The following is a 16,424-nucleotide window of genomic DNA, read 5'->3' on the forward strand; positions in this document are numbered from 1 at the left end:
AGCTGCCTGGCTGTTGCAGGCTGGTCGCTCACGTGCTGCTGCTGTTGTACCCATCGTGGTGTTGTCTAGCACACATCTGCCCTCATCGCCAAGTCTGGAGCCTGCAAAGGGAAAAAAAAAAGAGAAACAAAACCCAAAAACAACAAACACAACCCCCAGAACAGACCAACCCAGAAAATCACAAAAGAGGAACAGAGCAGCAATAAGAAGAGCGAGTCCTCAGGCAGTGTGGCTGGCAGAGGGCTGGCTCAGCCTCGTCGGCAGCTGCGTTCCTCGTGCGAGGTGTCCGTGCGCTCCTCCGTGTGTGCCTTGCTCTCCACTTGTGCTTCACGTGTGGGCTTTGTAGTTGGGTGTCTTGGCTGATGAATGTGGTTTTATTTGTAACGCAGCAAACCAAACGTCGTCTCATGGGTCATTCACCCCAGAGACTTCTTCCTTGCTTTTTTTGCATTCTTTATTTGAAGCATTGCAGGGGGGAAGAGGGGAAGTGACATCGGAGCCAGGTCTTACATCAGAGGCCAACTGTTCTATTTAATGCATGGGTAAAGCACTTCTGGATACCAGAACGCAGCCTGCTCCTGTTGGAGTTGGCAGCAAAATTTCTAGGGATATTGGTTAAATGAGGATGGGATCTTCCTTTTGGAGTGAGCACTGTCACTCTCTATGCCTGCCTTTCTTTTTCCCTTTTTTTCTTATCCCTCAGTTTTGCACAGTGTAAATCCTGCCAGCGTCAGGGCAGTGTTGTAAAATAGAACTACATAATATCCTCTGTAATGTGCAATGAGCCTTTGAACGTTGTAGGGATGCGCTGTTACATGGCAAGGCTTAGTGCACCAGGGGCACCTGCTAACCAAGTGTGCTCTTCCCAAAGAGCTGGGATTGCACCCTGTCCTGTGTGCACACACCTTCTTCTCAAAGATAAAAAGAAAGGGCAGCTTTTGGGTTTATTTTATTTAAGGATGATTTCCTTTCCCTCGCTTATTTCTTAGCTCCTTTGAAATTATGTACCTGATGCTTTTAAACTTTAATTTCCTGATAAATGACCCAAACTGGGAGAGTTCATCAGGATGGAAGATGTTGGTGGAGGGTTTCTAAACTAAGAAAAGCTACAGAACACAGATGAGAGAAAAACTTGATCTTTTGAGTTTTTTAAGGCTTTAATTTTATTTTAAGACTGTAATTTTTATGCATGTGCTGATGCTGCTATTTTATCCATAGATTGCTTCTAAACTTGGGGTTAGAAGCTTCATCTCTACAGTTTGACAACAGGTGAGAGATTGCACTTAAAAGGGCAAATGCAGCTCTTTCCGTAGCTGTTGACTATATGGACTGTGTGCTTAATCAGGAATTTCACTCTTGCACTCGGAGAGTAAAAACCAGTGACACCAATCCATCAAAATTCATATCAATATTTTCCCTTGAGCTTTATAGGGTCTGAACTTGCCCCTGGGAAGCCAATGGGATTGGATTCTTATTTTATATTACTTAAAGGACAAGATTAAATTTGGTTCTTACATAATCACCTTACTGTCTTTTTTTTTAGGTTAATCCTGAGGGCTTGGGACTTTGTCCCCTAATTTTTTGTGTGAGGGGATATGTGTATGAGGATTGTCGGTAGTGACTGGTATACTGGCGTTCCCATTCTGTTCACTGCAGTCTAGTTTGGTGGTTCCCAATGTCTTCCTAACTGGGCTTTTTTGCCGGTGCCTTCTGCTCCCCGTCCCCAGCCTGCTGCTTCCCCTCGCCCAGAAGCAGTCGCCAGCTTGGGCTCTGCCCTGCATCTCACCTGTAGATATTGGCAAATTGGGAAATAGTGTTGCAGCTAATGTATTTTATTAAGGTGACCTTAAATTTTTTTAAGTGGGCAAAGGGATTATCCCCTGTAAAGGTTACTGCTCTGGGCCTGTGCTCTGCATTGCTTGCATGCAGATGGTAAACGCTGCCCATGTTTGTGCGTCCGCCTGCACCAACTGTGCGCTCAGCATCCCCCGAGGGGCTGTGGTTCTGCTCCGGCCACCCGCCACGATACATCCCATGGGTTGGTGTGCTCGAGCACGTGCTTGGCCCCTGCTGCCTTGTGGTGAAGATTTAAGCAGCTGGTGAAAGGGAGTGAAAATGGAGATGGGGACTTGGCAAGGCTGAGGAGCGCAGACGTGGGAGGAGGGACTGGCCAGGAGGAACTGCTGCCTGCAGAGGGGATGGTCTCTGGATGCAAACAGGTCTGGGGACAAGGCGCTGGGGTGCCACCGTGTCCTGCTGTGCAGCAGGGGCCGAGCTGAGCAACCCTGGGGAAATGGTAGGAGCAAACTGTCTGTCCTCTGGTTTGCAGGAAGATGGGCTCTCTCCAACTGGTGTCCCCGGGGGTGGCTATGGTGGAGCTCTGCTGCAGCAGGGCCGGGCTGCCGGCAGCGGTGGGGGGATGGCTGCGATGCCAGGTGAGCCCTGGCCTGTGCAGAGGGATGATGTTGGGACAAGGACATGTCTTGGGGAAACTACCTTACCCCTGGGAAAAAAGGGAGTACCAGTAATCCTTATCCCTGTGGCTCTTCTGAGGTCTAAGCAATACTTGGGTGGTGCTCGGAGAGCTCTTAGACTGTGAACGTGGGATTATTTATTGTGTTTCTGATACATGGTAAGAATAATTTGAGGATGGAGAGACACTTTGTTAATCCAGCCAACTATTGGGGTTATTCTAGTAATGCCCAAGGCAGGGCAGCTCACAGGGCAAGGCTGCAGGAAAGCTGTTCTCGGTCTCAATTAATGCAACCAAAAAAATGATCATTTACGTGTCAGCTCTATGTCATGTTCCTTTAGTGGTAGCTGGAGCGTTGCTTCAGTTTTGGAGGGGAATGGGGGGAAATGGGTGTTTTTTATAATTATCCCAAAATCTACTTTGAAAATATTGCTCTTTCTGCTGAAAGAAATCCTTCTGGAGCTGTTTCCACAGGTCCAGGGAGCAACCAGCGTTGTACAGCTGAACTCTTGTCATACCGTGTTTCTCCAGCAAACCTGCCAGCCTTGTGGGTCTTTCCTTTCTATCTCCAGAGACCGTCCGTATCGTGTCAGATCACAGCCTGAAAACGTAAATTAAATGAAATTAAAAAGGTTCCCTATCAGCAAGAGAAACATTCAGATTTATTCAAAGGCTTGGTACGACTCCTGCAAAAATACGCTCTACTTCTCACTTAGCTGAAATGAAATCCTTCCTTGTTTGTGTGCGTGTTAGGGCAGCTCGGAGCGATGCTGTTTCTGCTCTGAAGAAAGGGAGAGACTAAAGAGATAGTATTCATTTGAAAATAAACATCTTTGGCAAGCTGGCCCCTTTATCCCTTCAAGAAAGTCTTTCTCTGTAGCTGGATGGCTGAATACTTGTCTCGCTTCTCTCTGTGAATGAGGGCATGGGCTTTGGCGTGGCAGAGCTCCTCCGAGCAGCGAGAAGAGCTGGCATGGGCTGTGATGCTTTTGTGTATGCTCTCTATTTTTCCCCTCCAAATCCTCACTTGCCTGTGCTATTTCTGGAGCACCGGCATCCTGTGAAAAGAGATACCAGGATGCTTTGAGCTGCGTTAGCTGGGCTCTGCGTCCCAGGAGGGCTCTGCTTTCCCCACCGCGTGATGGCACGGTCAGCTCCGGTCAGCTTTGGTTGGCTTTTCCAGCTTGGGAATGGGCCCGGATTGAGAGACTTTAAAGGAATTTCTCTTTGGGGGAAATTGCACATCTTTTTGCTCTCCAGAAGGTAGATTTCTCTCTGTCTTGTTCAATTAATACCTCAAGGCCTTCGGTGTGGGAGGTAGTGCTAAGTAAAAATCCTGGTTTAGTCTCTCCTGACTGGCACAAAGGAATACTGCAGTGAAAGTCTCTAACCCTTTGGGCAGGAATGAGTCGCTTTGGATGTCACATTTGCGAATAAATGAGGCTTTCACCTCTTTAGTGATGTATTACAGCGTGCGAATGGATGCATGGAGAACCACTCCCAGCATTTACGAAGCTGCCTCCCCCGGCCGTGCCGTGCACGAGCTCTGCTTTGGGTGGTGGTTCCCAGTGAGGTATCAGTGAGAAGTCGCAGCGCGGGCAGCCCTGGTGCGGCCAACGCCAGGAGCCCATGTTCGCAAGAGAAACTCAGTCACCTCCAGCAGTAAGTGTGACTGGGTTGTGATTTTTTTTTTTTTCATTATTTTTTCAGTGCCTTGAGACACGAGAAGCGAGCTGCACAGCAAAGGACTGGGCTTTCTGAAAGTTCACGTGCCACGAATGTCTTTGACGTGTTTTCTGTATCATCATTTTGAGGGTGGATAAATCAGGTCTGTCCTGTGCTGGTCATGGCAGCATCAGTTACGTATCTTGTTCGTGTCCTATCTGGGGCCAACATCTCTTGTCCGGACGGTGCTTCGCTTTTTGCATGTTGCATGTTGGAGAAATCTTTGCTGCACTAAGCTGGAAGTGCCCCCGGAGATCAGTGCCGAGGCAGCGGCGCAGTTGAGTTGCGAGTTTGCAGGTGCCGGGGGCTGCGCTCCGCCTTGGGCACCAGCACGGGCTGCTGCCTTTCCCCGCTGTGGAGCGGCAGTGGGGCTGGAGGTGGAAAATGGGGCAGCTTTAGGTGGCTTCTCCTTGCATATCCCCTGCGATACACCATGGGGGGACACCTGATAAGTACAGGGGGCTCTGGCGAGCCCAGCATGCTCCTGCCACCCTGCCCCATTTAGCATCTGTCCCCTTTGGCAGGTCTTCATCTCCCCTGCTGTGTGCCAGAATCGGGCCCCCGAGGCAAGCAAAATTGGGCAAAACCCGCTGAGGCTGAACACACCCCCAGCGCCTCGCAGCATGGCCTTGCTAACCCAAGCTGTGGTGTTCGGGGGTCCAAGGGAGGATGGTTTGACAAATACTGCCCAGGAAAATATTCCTGGGGAATAAAGTGGGAAAGGTGGGGGCAGTCGGGCAGCATCAGGGTTGGCTGTGGGGAACCTGATTTTGTGTACGGCCACATCCGAAAGGAGCCCGGTGGGGGGGGGATGGTGTAGCTGTTCCTCGCAAAACAAATTGCAGCTCGGTGAAATGACTCCCAGGATGGGGTTTAATTCTTTATTTATTGCCAGACTTGCAGGGGGCAGCTGCTGGGAGGAATTTTATGTTCCTTCAGCACAGCTGCACGTCCTGAAGCTGTCAGCAGTGCTGCAGCAGGGGCTGAAGGAGGTTTTTCCTCCGTCTCTGTGTCTGGAGGAGCTTGTTTGCCCCCTCCGGCTTGGTGCCGTCCCTCTCGCATCTTGCCCAAGAAAACCAAGACCTTTGTCTCACCAGCCACAGGCACCAGCTCTCTCCGAGGGTCCCGGCTGCCCTCGCTTGGGCTGAGCCCCTCCTCCCCCCAGCTGCAGCGAGCAACGTCCCATAGCTGATGCTCTGGGCTTTCTTACACCGAAGAGCACCATCGGATGTGTGAGGAGCTGTTGCATGATTGCAAGTTATCGTTTGATGGTGCAGCTAATGGGAGAGGTTCAGAGCAAGCGCAGTAAGGATTGTTGTCTCTGCCTGGCTGTGTGAGTTAAGAGGCTCATTTACAGTCTCGGACACCTTCATCAGTGATTTCCAGGCGTAGAGCCCGTATCTTCAGAGTTTTGCTAGCTGCTAAGTATCGTTGTTCTGCTACAATAAAAGATGGTCCTTCTTCGGGGCGGGCGATCTGGCCTTTGTGTCGGATGGCGATGGCAGGACCGACAGGCTCCTTTCTGCCTGGAGCCGATGGGGATCTCGGTAAACGTAAAAACATTTCCAGAGGAAGGACTGTGCTGCCGTGCTGGGGATCCTGCTGCAAGCTTGAGCGCGGCATGTCCAGCAGTAGTACTGCAGCGTGGAAAGCAGACAGTGAGGGTTTTGTGTATCTACAACTTCCTTTGGGTACCAAACTTCTCCACTTTACCAGAGCCCATGTACGGTGATGTTTGCTGAGCAAAGCAGTGCAAAAGGGAGTTCTTTTCTGGCCCAGAGCCTCCTGCAGAAGACTGTGCTCTGATCAGGTCTGTCCCAACCTGATTTAACCTGGGTTATCCTGTGACCCTGTCACTCTGAACGCAGCCCCCCACAGGACCAGGGAAGGAAAGGAGCTCCAGAACCCGTTGCTGCCCCTTCCCTTCCTTGGAGGAGAGCTGTGTCTGCTCAGAGTCGCTGCTCGCAGATGCCCGGACCCTCAGTCAGTAACCACGAGCCATCAGTCAAAGTGTTCCAAAAAAAAAAAAAAAAAAGGGGAAAATTCAAGGAAAAAAAAAATTGCAAGTTTTGAGGATATAATTTGGATCCTCTGTGCCGTAATTTTGCTGCTGTTTCTGATTTATGGGCCTGTTCTGTTATTATTTAAGTCTCTTGTTATACTTGATGTTAAATATATGTACTCTGCTATAACTCAAGCATGATGTATATGCACTCAGTACTGTAATGGCACATGGCCATTACACTGTAAATATGTACCATGAATAGAGATGCTATTTTTTGCATGCTTTTGTACTCTAGAACTGAAGAGAAGATGACAATAAAGTCCACAGAAATTACACTTGGCATAAGTGCGGTTCCTGACGTGACACGTGCTGCTGGCTCTCGCCTGCTCTCTGCTGTTCCAGCTCTCTCTGTGCTCCCAGCTGCAGCAAAGAGGGGCTTCCACCGCTCCTCTCATCCCTCCCCTTTTCCCATTGGGCTTTTCCCAGGACAAAGAGGCTCAGGGACCCGTCGTGCTTTGGTGCCACATCGCCAGCTGTTACAGCATCTGGCTGTAATGCGACCTGTGATGTCGTCTTGCCTTAATTGCATTTGCTTCCGAAGAAATGTCCAATTTGCTTTGAGAAAGCTCCAGCCCAGGCCAAGCTCTCCAACTCTGCAGGTTGTGGAAACCACAGCAACACCTGGGCTCGCCTGGTGCTGCTGGGCAGGATTGGCTGGCTGATCCCACGGTGCTCCCACGACCTTCCTCTGGGTGAGGCACATGGAGGCACCGCTCTCTTCTTATAACACCAAAAAATAAATAATACAATAAAAAAAAAAAGGTGATATCATCTGTCCTTAATACTCTGCCCAAACAGGTGCATGATGGGCCAAATGACCGTTAATGCTGCACACACCCGTTAATTCAGGGGTACATAAGTTGCTCGCACCCCCGGAGTCCAAATGCAAAAGGAGCTGAGGTACAAAGTAGGTGCAGTGAACGGGCTCTGGGGTCCTGACCCTTCACTAAGGTACCCTGGGCTTTATTTTTTCTCCTGCCACCTTCGCGATGAGCTGCCCAGGAGGAACCGAGTCCCCCTGAACGCTGGGTGTCCCCTGAAACAGCTCATCAGTCGGGGGGGCACAGTACAGGTTCCCTTCCGTTCAACAAACCGGGCACAGCTTCTCCTTCCCACAAGCTGATTTATTTATTTTTTTTTGGCTTCACAGTCAGGGGACAGAAATGGGGACACCAAAACCTTTCCAGCCAGGGACAGTCTCCCATGCAAGTGCAGGTCCTCGGCTGTGCCCGCACAGCAGAAGGAAGTGGGAAAAGAAGAAAACTTGGATGAATGGTGTCCTGAAGCGTGTGTTTCCAGCAGAGGTGGGCTGTTGGCTGTTGTGTTGTTGGGAGAAGATGCGCTGGGGGATTAATGCTCAGTTTTGCCGGACGACCCACGTTGTTTGTAGGTGGGCTTTGCTGTTTTATCTGCTTTGACAAAGTCTCCGAGTGTGGGCGTAGCTTAGGACATCCCTGACCTCCCTTTCCTCCCTCCCTGAAGAAAGCAGGGGCTCCCTTTGTGCCCTGAGCCAGTTGCTGTCCGCCGGGAAACTCATCCCGGCACAGAAGCATCCCTGTCTGAGCCCATCCTCGACCGCCGGCGGAGGGTAACGAGGCACAGCCGTGCTCCACGCGAGGATGTTACAGCTTTGTTTTCCCGTTCTGCTCACGGCAGCAGACTGCGCACCGAGATGACGACGGGTGTTTCCCAGCAAACCACGCTAAGACACAAACCTGCTATTTATTTTGCAAACACTGAGCCGAAAGCAGTTTGTGGCCCCGTTACTTGTAAGGAAGGGCGTAGTGATTACCCTCTTCCAGGTGCAGCCCCGTTTAAAACAGAGAGGGGTTTTGCTTGAGTTTTATACGCCATGCAGCTTTATTTCTCACCGGGGGATGTTTATCCCTAACAAGCCCGGTCTTTGCATTTTTGTTAAGGGAATGACCCTCTCCGGGGTGGCAATGAGGATGGACGTCTGTGGCTCTCCCAAAATCACAGCAGAAATGGCCGTGGCTTGCCAGCTGCAAGGGGCACGGGAGACTTGGCATGGGAACCGGGGGACGAGCTCCATCACCAGCTCCTGCAGGCTCAAGGCAGCCACTGAAGATCACTTTAAACTTTTTTCCTCTTTTTATTTTTCCCCCAGGTGGGTTTCCTAGCTTGTTTCTGGCACACCGACACCAAATTAGCGACCAAAGAACCGAAACCCCCTTTGGGGCCGGGTGGTTCAGTGCTGCAGCCATTCCCACCGGCCGAACCTTTGCGCGTACGGAGGGTACCGCGTCGCTTTGTGCTATGGGAGAAGCGATTTGTGCGATAAGCTCAGAAAAACATGCCCAGATGTGCCCCAGCACCATAGCAACGGGGCCGAACCCGCTGCAACCAGCGCCACGAAAGGAAGGAAAACCACTCCGTAAGAGGGAGCGGCGGAGGCTCGGGTGTGCCAACGGGGACGTCGAGGACTCGTTAATGCACAAACACTTCTGCTGGATTAATGCTATCACTCACTCCCGGTGTTTTGTCAGGGAGTAAATAAAATATTGAAGTGGCATAATTGCTTGTTCCCTGGGAATGTGGTGTCCTGGACGCACCTCGGTGGGTCACCTCGCTGCCACCGCCACCATCCAGCCCCAGGAGGTGGTCGGTGACGTGTCCCAGGCCAGTAAATGCCCGCAGGGTTGATGGCCAGTCCAGGATCTCACTGGGGACTCAATTTGGGTTTCGATCCAGCCAGGTAAGGGCTTGGAAGGCGCTCCCCCTCATTTTCTCTTAAATGGGCTGCGTTTCAAAATGGATTTCTTGAGCAGTAAATTGTAATTTAGTGCTTATTATAATATTCATTAAGGGCTGACTTCTTCTGTAGCACTACACCAAATACTAATTATTAGAAATTAAGGTGACAGTAGGGAATAATATTCTGAATTGTGTAAGTAGGAGTAATAACAGCCCGGGAGGGATAAGTGAGGCAAAGCAGCGGGAGAATTTCCTGTCTGCAGGGAAACGAGAGGTGACAGAATCCCCAGAAGCGGCCGTGCGGGCGGCAGGGCTGCCCGGGGAGAGGGTTTGTGGTGAGGTGCCGGGCTGGGGAGCTGCCGGGGAAAAGGGGACAAAAATAATCAGAGCGGCTGGTGGGTGTGCGAAGAGCAAACGGACGGGGCGCAGGCGTGGGAGCGTCGGTTGGGTCCAAAGCATCTGGTTTTGGGGCATCACCACCTGGCCCGTACAGGGAAATGAGCTCCAGAGGCTCAGTCTTGTCTCAGCATTATTTCTCTAGTTCATTTGCTTAGTTTATTATTTTTTTTTTCCTCTTCAGGCTGAAATTAACTTTCCTATGATGATTTCCAACAGAAGATGGGAAGACGTTTCTGCTGGGGCTGACATTAGATGCCGGAGCGTGTCCTTATGAGGTGCAGGTTTGGGTGCTGGTGAGCAGTTGCTGCCCGGACTGTGGGCATGGTCCGGCTACAAACGGGTGGTGGTTTTAGAGCAAAAGCCCAAGTCCTTAGTCGCAGCCAAGGGGGAGCCAAACCGACCCCTGGAGCACATTCGGTCATTCCAAGTTCGGCCCCGGGAGCCACGACTGCCACTTAAAACGGAGTGCAGCGCTGGTGGGATGGATGCGGGGGAGGACGGACGGTCGGGGAAGCAGCCAAAGCCGGGCCGGGCTGTGCGAGGGACGTGGTTTTTCCTGTCCCCAGCGAAGGGGGAGTGCTCAGCCCTCAAATGACGCAGCCCCAACCGGGAGTAACCCCGTTATAAACTTCACCCTTCATGGTTATCCATGCTGCTCCGCACCAAGCTGTGCCGCCACCTCCGAGGCTTCCCTCCAGCAAAGGCTGTTTAATGACGTTCCTTCTTTCCTATAGTTTAATTAGGGAGAAAAAAGTGATCTTACATGCGAAAGTGACCCCTTTGTTGCGAAATATTTCCAGGATTTTTTCTTTTCTTCTCCTTGAGTAGGAAAAAGCTGTTTACCATATTCTTTTTTAAAGCAATTGCCAGGGAGGGCCGGCAAACACGGCCAGGAGCCGCCAGCATCAAGCCCTGACTGAGTTTCTTCGCTTGAGTAAATCAATGTTTTGCCGCTAATGTGATCTGAATGCCCATTTACTGCGCCCCATTTATTTTAATGCCGGTGCTGGGGGGCGCCGGGGGGGCAGCACCAGGGCAGCTCTCCGTCAGTCCCACCGAGGTGCTCGGTGCTTTCACCCCCGTCCCATTTTACGGTGTGTGATGCTCAAACCCATCAGGGCAGGGCGGCCGTGCGCACAGCGCCCGGGACAACTCGCATCACCCGTGGGGCCTCGCAGCGCCCGTCTGCCTCCTTCCATCCCTGCCTCTCGGGCTCTGTTTTTTTAGCAGAGGAGGTATCTCAGTGCTGTTTCGGAAAGGGGGATGCTCTTGCTTAGTCTGAGCCAGCCAAAATCCCTGTGAAAGAATATTTTTTTGGCATAACGAGGGGTTTCTTTCATCATTATAATGGGATGCTGTCACATGAGCATCTCCTCCCTGCCCTGCTGCTCCCTTCAGCCCTGCTGCGGGACAGGGACGGGGACAACGGCCCCCAGCCACCGTGGGATCGCCAGCGAGGGAGGGAAAGCAATTAAAGCGTGTGGCTGCCACCGGCGTTTCCTGCCTGTAATTAAAGCTTTTAATGAGGAGGCATATGGTAAACCCCCCCCCTCCCCGGCCCAAGACTGGCGTTTTGCCAGGTGGGGGTTTATTAACGGCTGCTAATTACACTGTCATTCAGCATATCCATCGAGGAGAGCTGCATCACCTGGCCCCAAGTGCTCAAATTGGCTGTGAATGCTGCACAAAAAAAAAAATAAATCTCTTAATGTTTATTTATCTTTTTTCCCCCTTGCGTTGGGAACTGATCCCCCACTTTGGGGACACCACCACCCCTGAGACACGGTGTCATCTCCTTCACCCCCCGTACCTGACCCCCTCCTCCACGCGCGGGGGCTGCAAATCCAGTGGATCGTCCTCTGAGTGCTTTTTGTTCCCTGGGGTGAGTTTTGCTGAAAACCCGATATTCCTGGTAGCCGCCGCGAGGCTCAGTGTGTTTTCCCAGCCCGACGGCTCCGACGCTGCTGGGACATCCCTCACCCTGACGAGCCTCGGGGCTCCCGCATGTCTCCACACCGGGACTGCCTGTTATCCCAGTAAGAAAACCGATGGCTCCGCTCCCCTTTGACCTCAGCTCTGCTGCTGGGGTGTTTATTGGACCAAATGCGCTACAGCAAGGCTGGTTCCCCCCTAAAAATGGCTCTTGGTAACATTTTATAGCAGCTGGTTATATTTATTTTGAAATATCTTATCTCACTGCCAGCCTGGGGCTCTTTGAATCATCCAGCTCCATGCAATCATTCGGAGAACATGAGCATTAAAATCAACCACGTGGAAGTTTTCCCTTTTCTTTAAAAGCCAATCCCAGGTCCCGCAGCAGCTGTACCTGTCCCACTGTCCCCGACGGGATGTGTGCCGTGGCCATCGCTGCTCCGAGGCGCCGGCATCAGCCCCCGCGAGGGACGGGAGCGCGCGGGGAGCGGGACAAGGATGGACAGAGAGGCCGCCGAGGATGGAGTCAGGGTATGTCGAGCTGCTCACCGGTGCCCGGACCCCGAGGGGCCGCACAGACCTGTGAGCATGATTCGGGACTGGGAATGCGCCTGCGGCACCGCTGGAACCAGCAGCGGGGGAAGCTGGGAGGAAAACCCTTTGCCGGAGGCTGTCGCGCTGCTGAGGTTCATCAGGAGGGATTGCGCTGGCTCCCTGGCAATTAGGGAGGCGGGCAGCGGCAGCCCGGGGTGTTCACAGGCCGCTGCCTAACGAGCTTTTGCGACGTGGGGTGGCAAAGGGGGGCGGCAGCTCCTGGGCTCCCGTCCCCAGGGTGGCGGGTGGTGGCCAAAGGCGTCCCCCGCACTGCTCTCCGGAGCATCAGGCAATCGTTTCTTTAAAAACAGTTCATTAGGATGACTCGACTGATGGGAGCGCACGTGACAGGACATCATTTTGGGGAGCAGGAGGGTGCGAGGCTGGTACGGAGACGGCCCTGCCATGCCTGGCGCTCGCTGGTAGCTGTCATCTTGCCGGAGGGCTGCAAGTTTGACAGCAGAGTTACTTATTTGAGAGATTTCCCTCTGTGACGTTACAGGGGATTTTGCCATCGCTACGTGAGGTTTGTGTTGGGATTTCCGTGCATTGCTGTCTGACGCTGCTAAAGCAATGCCCAGCAGAATCCCAGTGCAACCATCATGCCCAGTACCGCCGCTCCCCGACAGCCATGAGCATGAAAACCGTACTGGGGAAGACCTTGGCGCTGTGCAAGCTGCCTGGTCAGATGAGAAAGCGCAGGTCTGGGGACAAATGAGTGAAAATAAAAGTAAGTCCTCAATACCGCATGAGGCTGTACAAACTGGGTACGTCCCGACGCGGCTTTCTGCAGAGAGGCGCGCGGTCTCTCGTGGCTCCGAACACCCAAAGCGTCTCCTGCTCATTTAGGGTAAAACAACTGATGGATCTGAGGAGACACTTGGTGGTTTGTGGTGCACAGGGAAGGTACCAGGAGAGGGGGAAAAACAAATCAGCCACAAAACAGCCTCTCCCGCCAGCGGAGCCTTGGGCCGGTCTCCTGGTGCCCTCTGCCGCCGGTGGCCCCCGGTCACGGCAGAGCGCGGCTGCGGTGGCACCGCAGGGTTTGGGGGACCGCAGGGGGGCTCCTGCCCTGGGCTCACTTCAGGGTTTTGCTTCGTCGGTGCTCATTTTGCACTGTGAGAGTATTTTCAGTTTCATGCCATAACATTGGCATTAGGCAAGGTGACGTCCCGTGGGTGTCACCCCCCTCTCCGCTAAAACTTCTATAGATAGATGTTTCATTCACTGTTTTATTGAAAATGTTATTAAAAAGGACTTCTAATGCTTATTGGCATTTCACAGGTAAGTCTTTAAAAAAAAGTAGCATTATTGCCTCTCACAGAATAATTGTTCTTCAGTGCACTGCTCCCACGTGTTACTGAAAGACGCCGGATCTCCCGGTGAGGGTTTTTATTACTCTTTGGGAAGGATTGTGTGTAGCAAAACCCTTCTCTGTGTATCCCACCCACACACACACCCCCTCCACAGTTAAAGACTTTTATTTTTTAAATTGATTTTATGAACAAAAATGAAGAGCAGAAATTAGGTTACAGGACTTTAATCGCGGTTGAATTGAAGGAGCCAGTCTCTTCAGAGGGGTCATGGCAAAATTCCCTTTTTTCCTTCACAGATCTGCTCTTCTCCGTATGGCATTTATTTCAACTAAATGGTTTTGTCATCAGCTCACCAGCATTTAATCGTGGCTGAAGAGAAGCCTAAATAAAGAGCTCAGTGTAGCACATCTCCTGTTGAGACTCTCGATTAGCTGTAAACGGCTCTTACGCGTTCATAGTAATGATTCATTCATTCACCGAAAAAAAAAACCCAACCCCTTTTTTTCAGGAATAAATACCTTAAAAGATGTAATTCAACAAGAGCAGTCAGGTCACCCTTTAACCCACCAGTGCCAACGTACCCAAGCGTCCCACGGCCACGCAGCCCCGCACTGGGCGCATGCAGAACCGCTGCGTGGACGCACGTGCAGCCCCCCACAGCGGGACATTCCCCCGCTGCGCGGCGATACCTGTGCTCGGCGTCGCAGACGCAACGTGACAGGTTTCATCAGTACCGTCTTTCACACCTCCTTCTCCTCCTCTTTATTTCTAATACAAGATACCAATAACTTGGAGGACTTCGATGAATATGTCGTGACAGTAGGAGATTTGGACAGATGTTACACTGAACTGTGCGTACGGGTTTGTTTCATCCCCCTTTGTCAAACTCTTACTTGTAATTCTCCTGTGGGCTCTTTGGGTTCAATTTACCACTTTTGTTTCTTAGTAAATTTTTCAAGTGCTATTCTTTACAACTTAGCATTAAATGAAACAATATCTACATATGTGCACTCAGTTTACAGACCAGTGGCTGCTTGATTTCTGCAATGGAACTGATGGTAATGGTATAAAATGAAGACACTTTTTTGATAAGATCTACAGTGGACATTGGGTTAATCAAGTTTTTCTACTCTTCAAACTTCAAGTTAGAGAACACTAGATAACTTTTAAGTCACTAAGTTGTTTTCTAAGCACGCAAGTTAATTTTTACCCTATTCCCTGTTGCCGAGGCAACGTATGGTTAAAGATGCTGCTCTCACCGAGCTGATTCTGTATGAAGCCTTCAGAAGTCAGGGACGAAAGAACTGCAAAGTAGATTTTATGCTTTTATTTTTTTTTAATTTATTTATTATTGCAGCAACTTCTAAATTATTCACAAGTTTAATGTCTTTTAAACATCTATGCTGGTAAAGTCGAAATTAGTATTGATATTTCAGGATGCATCTGTACAGGAGATGCAAAACCTCCTGAGGCCAACAGAAAAATGCACGCAGACTGTAACGTACTGTGAATGCAGTGCAGATAGAATAAGCTTAATGAAGTGATTTCAAAGAAGTCAAGCACATCAGTCAGTCTTCTCAACATTTTTACAGGAAAACCTCATTAAACATGAATAAAATGAACTTTGCTATTTAGTAGAAAAAGGACACTGGACAACAAAAATAAAAACAAAAATAAAATATATATATAAAGCAACATAAGCTGAAGTAGGTCAAAGTGATCGAGTTGGTCGTTCCCTCCAGTGGCTTCTGGATCTTCCGTCTACGGAGCAGCACACTGTCCTGGCCTACAGGAAACACAAGCTGCTGCTTTGCAAACGTCTGCGGAGTGGTAAGTAACCCTGAAACTTCAGAAATTGAGTTGAAATTCAGCATTGCTGCACACAGATCTATTTCTCATCAGAACCTTGACAACAGCATCACTGTCTTGCTCTTCTCTATGGAATTCCTGGTGTCGGCTTTTAAATCCCAGTGAAGGGCACCTCAGCCATAACCAGACACTGCTGGTGCAAATCCGCTCCTTTGGGAAACGAGTATGAAGTCCCCACATCCTCACTGACAAAAACATTGACTCTGAACTGGTATCAGTCTGGAAACTGATTTTTTTTTTTTTATATAACCAAAATAAACAAATGCTATGCCATGTTCAAAGTTAATGTTCGTAAGGCCAGGAAGATATGTTCACAGCCAGGTTATCCAACCCAAAACTTATTCCCAATCACAACTTTCAGAGTTACATTTCAGAGAAAAACAAGGCTGTTTCATCTCCCTGCTTCCCTAGGGAGCTGCTAAATAGGTGCAAACTGACACAGTCCAACAGCTTTTAGTTGAGATCCCGGCAGGACTGGAGGAGTAAGGGATTAGGGGAGGTGCTTCTGGAAAGATAAGCCCCTGTCATTTCAAGCAAGCTGTCTAAATGATTTTTGTTGCTTTTCCATTACATTACATTTTGTTGCATTTCCATTACAACAACTGATCGTGCTTCTTTATTTTTTTGCTTTTCTCTTCAACATCTTTCAGCACACCTTGCAGTTTCTTAGAGTTCTGTGTCAGGAATGCAAAGCTTTCTTTGAAGTTGCTGGTCCCGTGTTCCCTACATATATTGTCAAGCCCATCAAACCATTGCAAAATCTTCTCAAGCTCAGCCCGAACAGCCTTCTGTTCCTCCAGTTCTGCTCGCAGCGCCTGCCCAGCGGACGCCTCAGCCCTGTACTGCTGCTGCAGCTGCCGGATCTCATCCTGAAGCGCCTGGAACTGCTCTTTGGTGTAGGGGTACTGCTCGTGGACCTTGTCCTCGGGAAGGACCACGTTCTTAGGGATGTTTAACACCAGCTGCAGAAGCACTTCTTCCATCTTACTGAAGAGTTTATCGAAGTGCTCCTTCATGAAGAGAAGAAATTTCTCCGTGCTTTTCCGGATTTGGAAGGGACGGATCTTACAGCCGGGAAACCCATCCAGCTTCTTCAGGATTACACTCTCGACCACCAGCATCACTTCGAAGAGGTAGTCCTGGAAGGCGATGTAGACGCGCAGCATGCACGTCTGGGGGGTGAACCCGAAGAACTGCGCTTCGTAGGCCATGGGATTGACCGACATGGTGGCGGACGAAAGCCGGTAAGGACAGGAGAGAGAAGCGCAGGCCCCGGGGCGATGGGCTTCGCTGCCGGCGGGAAGGCCGAGCCCGGAGCTGAGGGGAAGCCGGCTCC

General features: G+C 50.7%; 2 protein-coding genes across 2 annotated transcripts in view; one reads left to right on the plus strand and one right to left on the minus strand.

Moving 5' to 3' along the window:
• Positions 1–15,681: 15,681 nt before the first annotated feature.
• Positions 15,682–16,314, minus strand: MIS12 (MIS12 kinetochore complex component). The gene has a single exon (XM_009885111.1). The coding sequence runs from the start codon at positions 16,312–16,314 to the stop codon at positions 15,682–15,684; it is 633 nt and encodes a 210-aa protein (XP_009883413.1).
• The window catches only part of DERL2 (derlin 2), a 6,364-nt gene continuing 6,252 nt past the window's right edge, over positions 16,313–16,424 (plus strand). Inside the window, exon 1 of the mRNA XM_009885190.1 lies at positions 16,313–16,332. Within this exon, the coding sequence (XP_009883492.1) occupies positions 16,313–16,332 (20 nt within the window). The remainder of the gene's footprint in view (positions 16,333–16,424) is intronic.

This window comes from Charadrius vociferus, unplaced genomic scaffold (assembly GCF_000708025.1).
Source record: "Charadrius vociferus isolate BGI_N301 unplaced genomic scaffold, ASM70802v2 scaffold54, whole genome shotgun sequence".
Lineage (NCBI taxonomy): Eukaryota > Metazoa > Chordata > Aves > Charadriiformes > Charadriidae > Charadrius > Charadrius vociferus.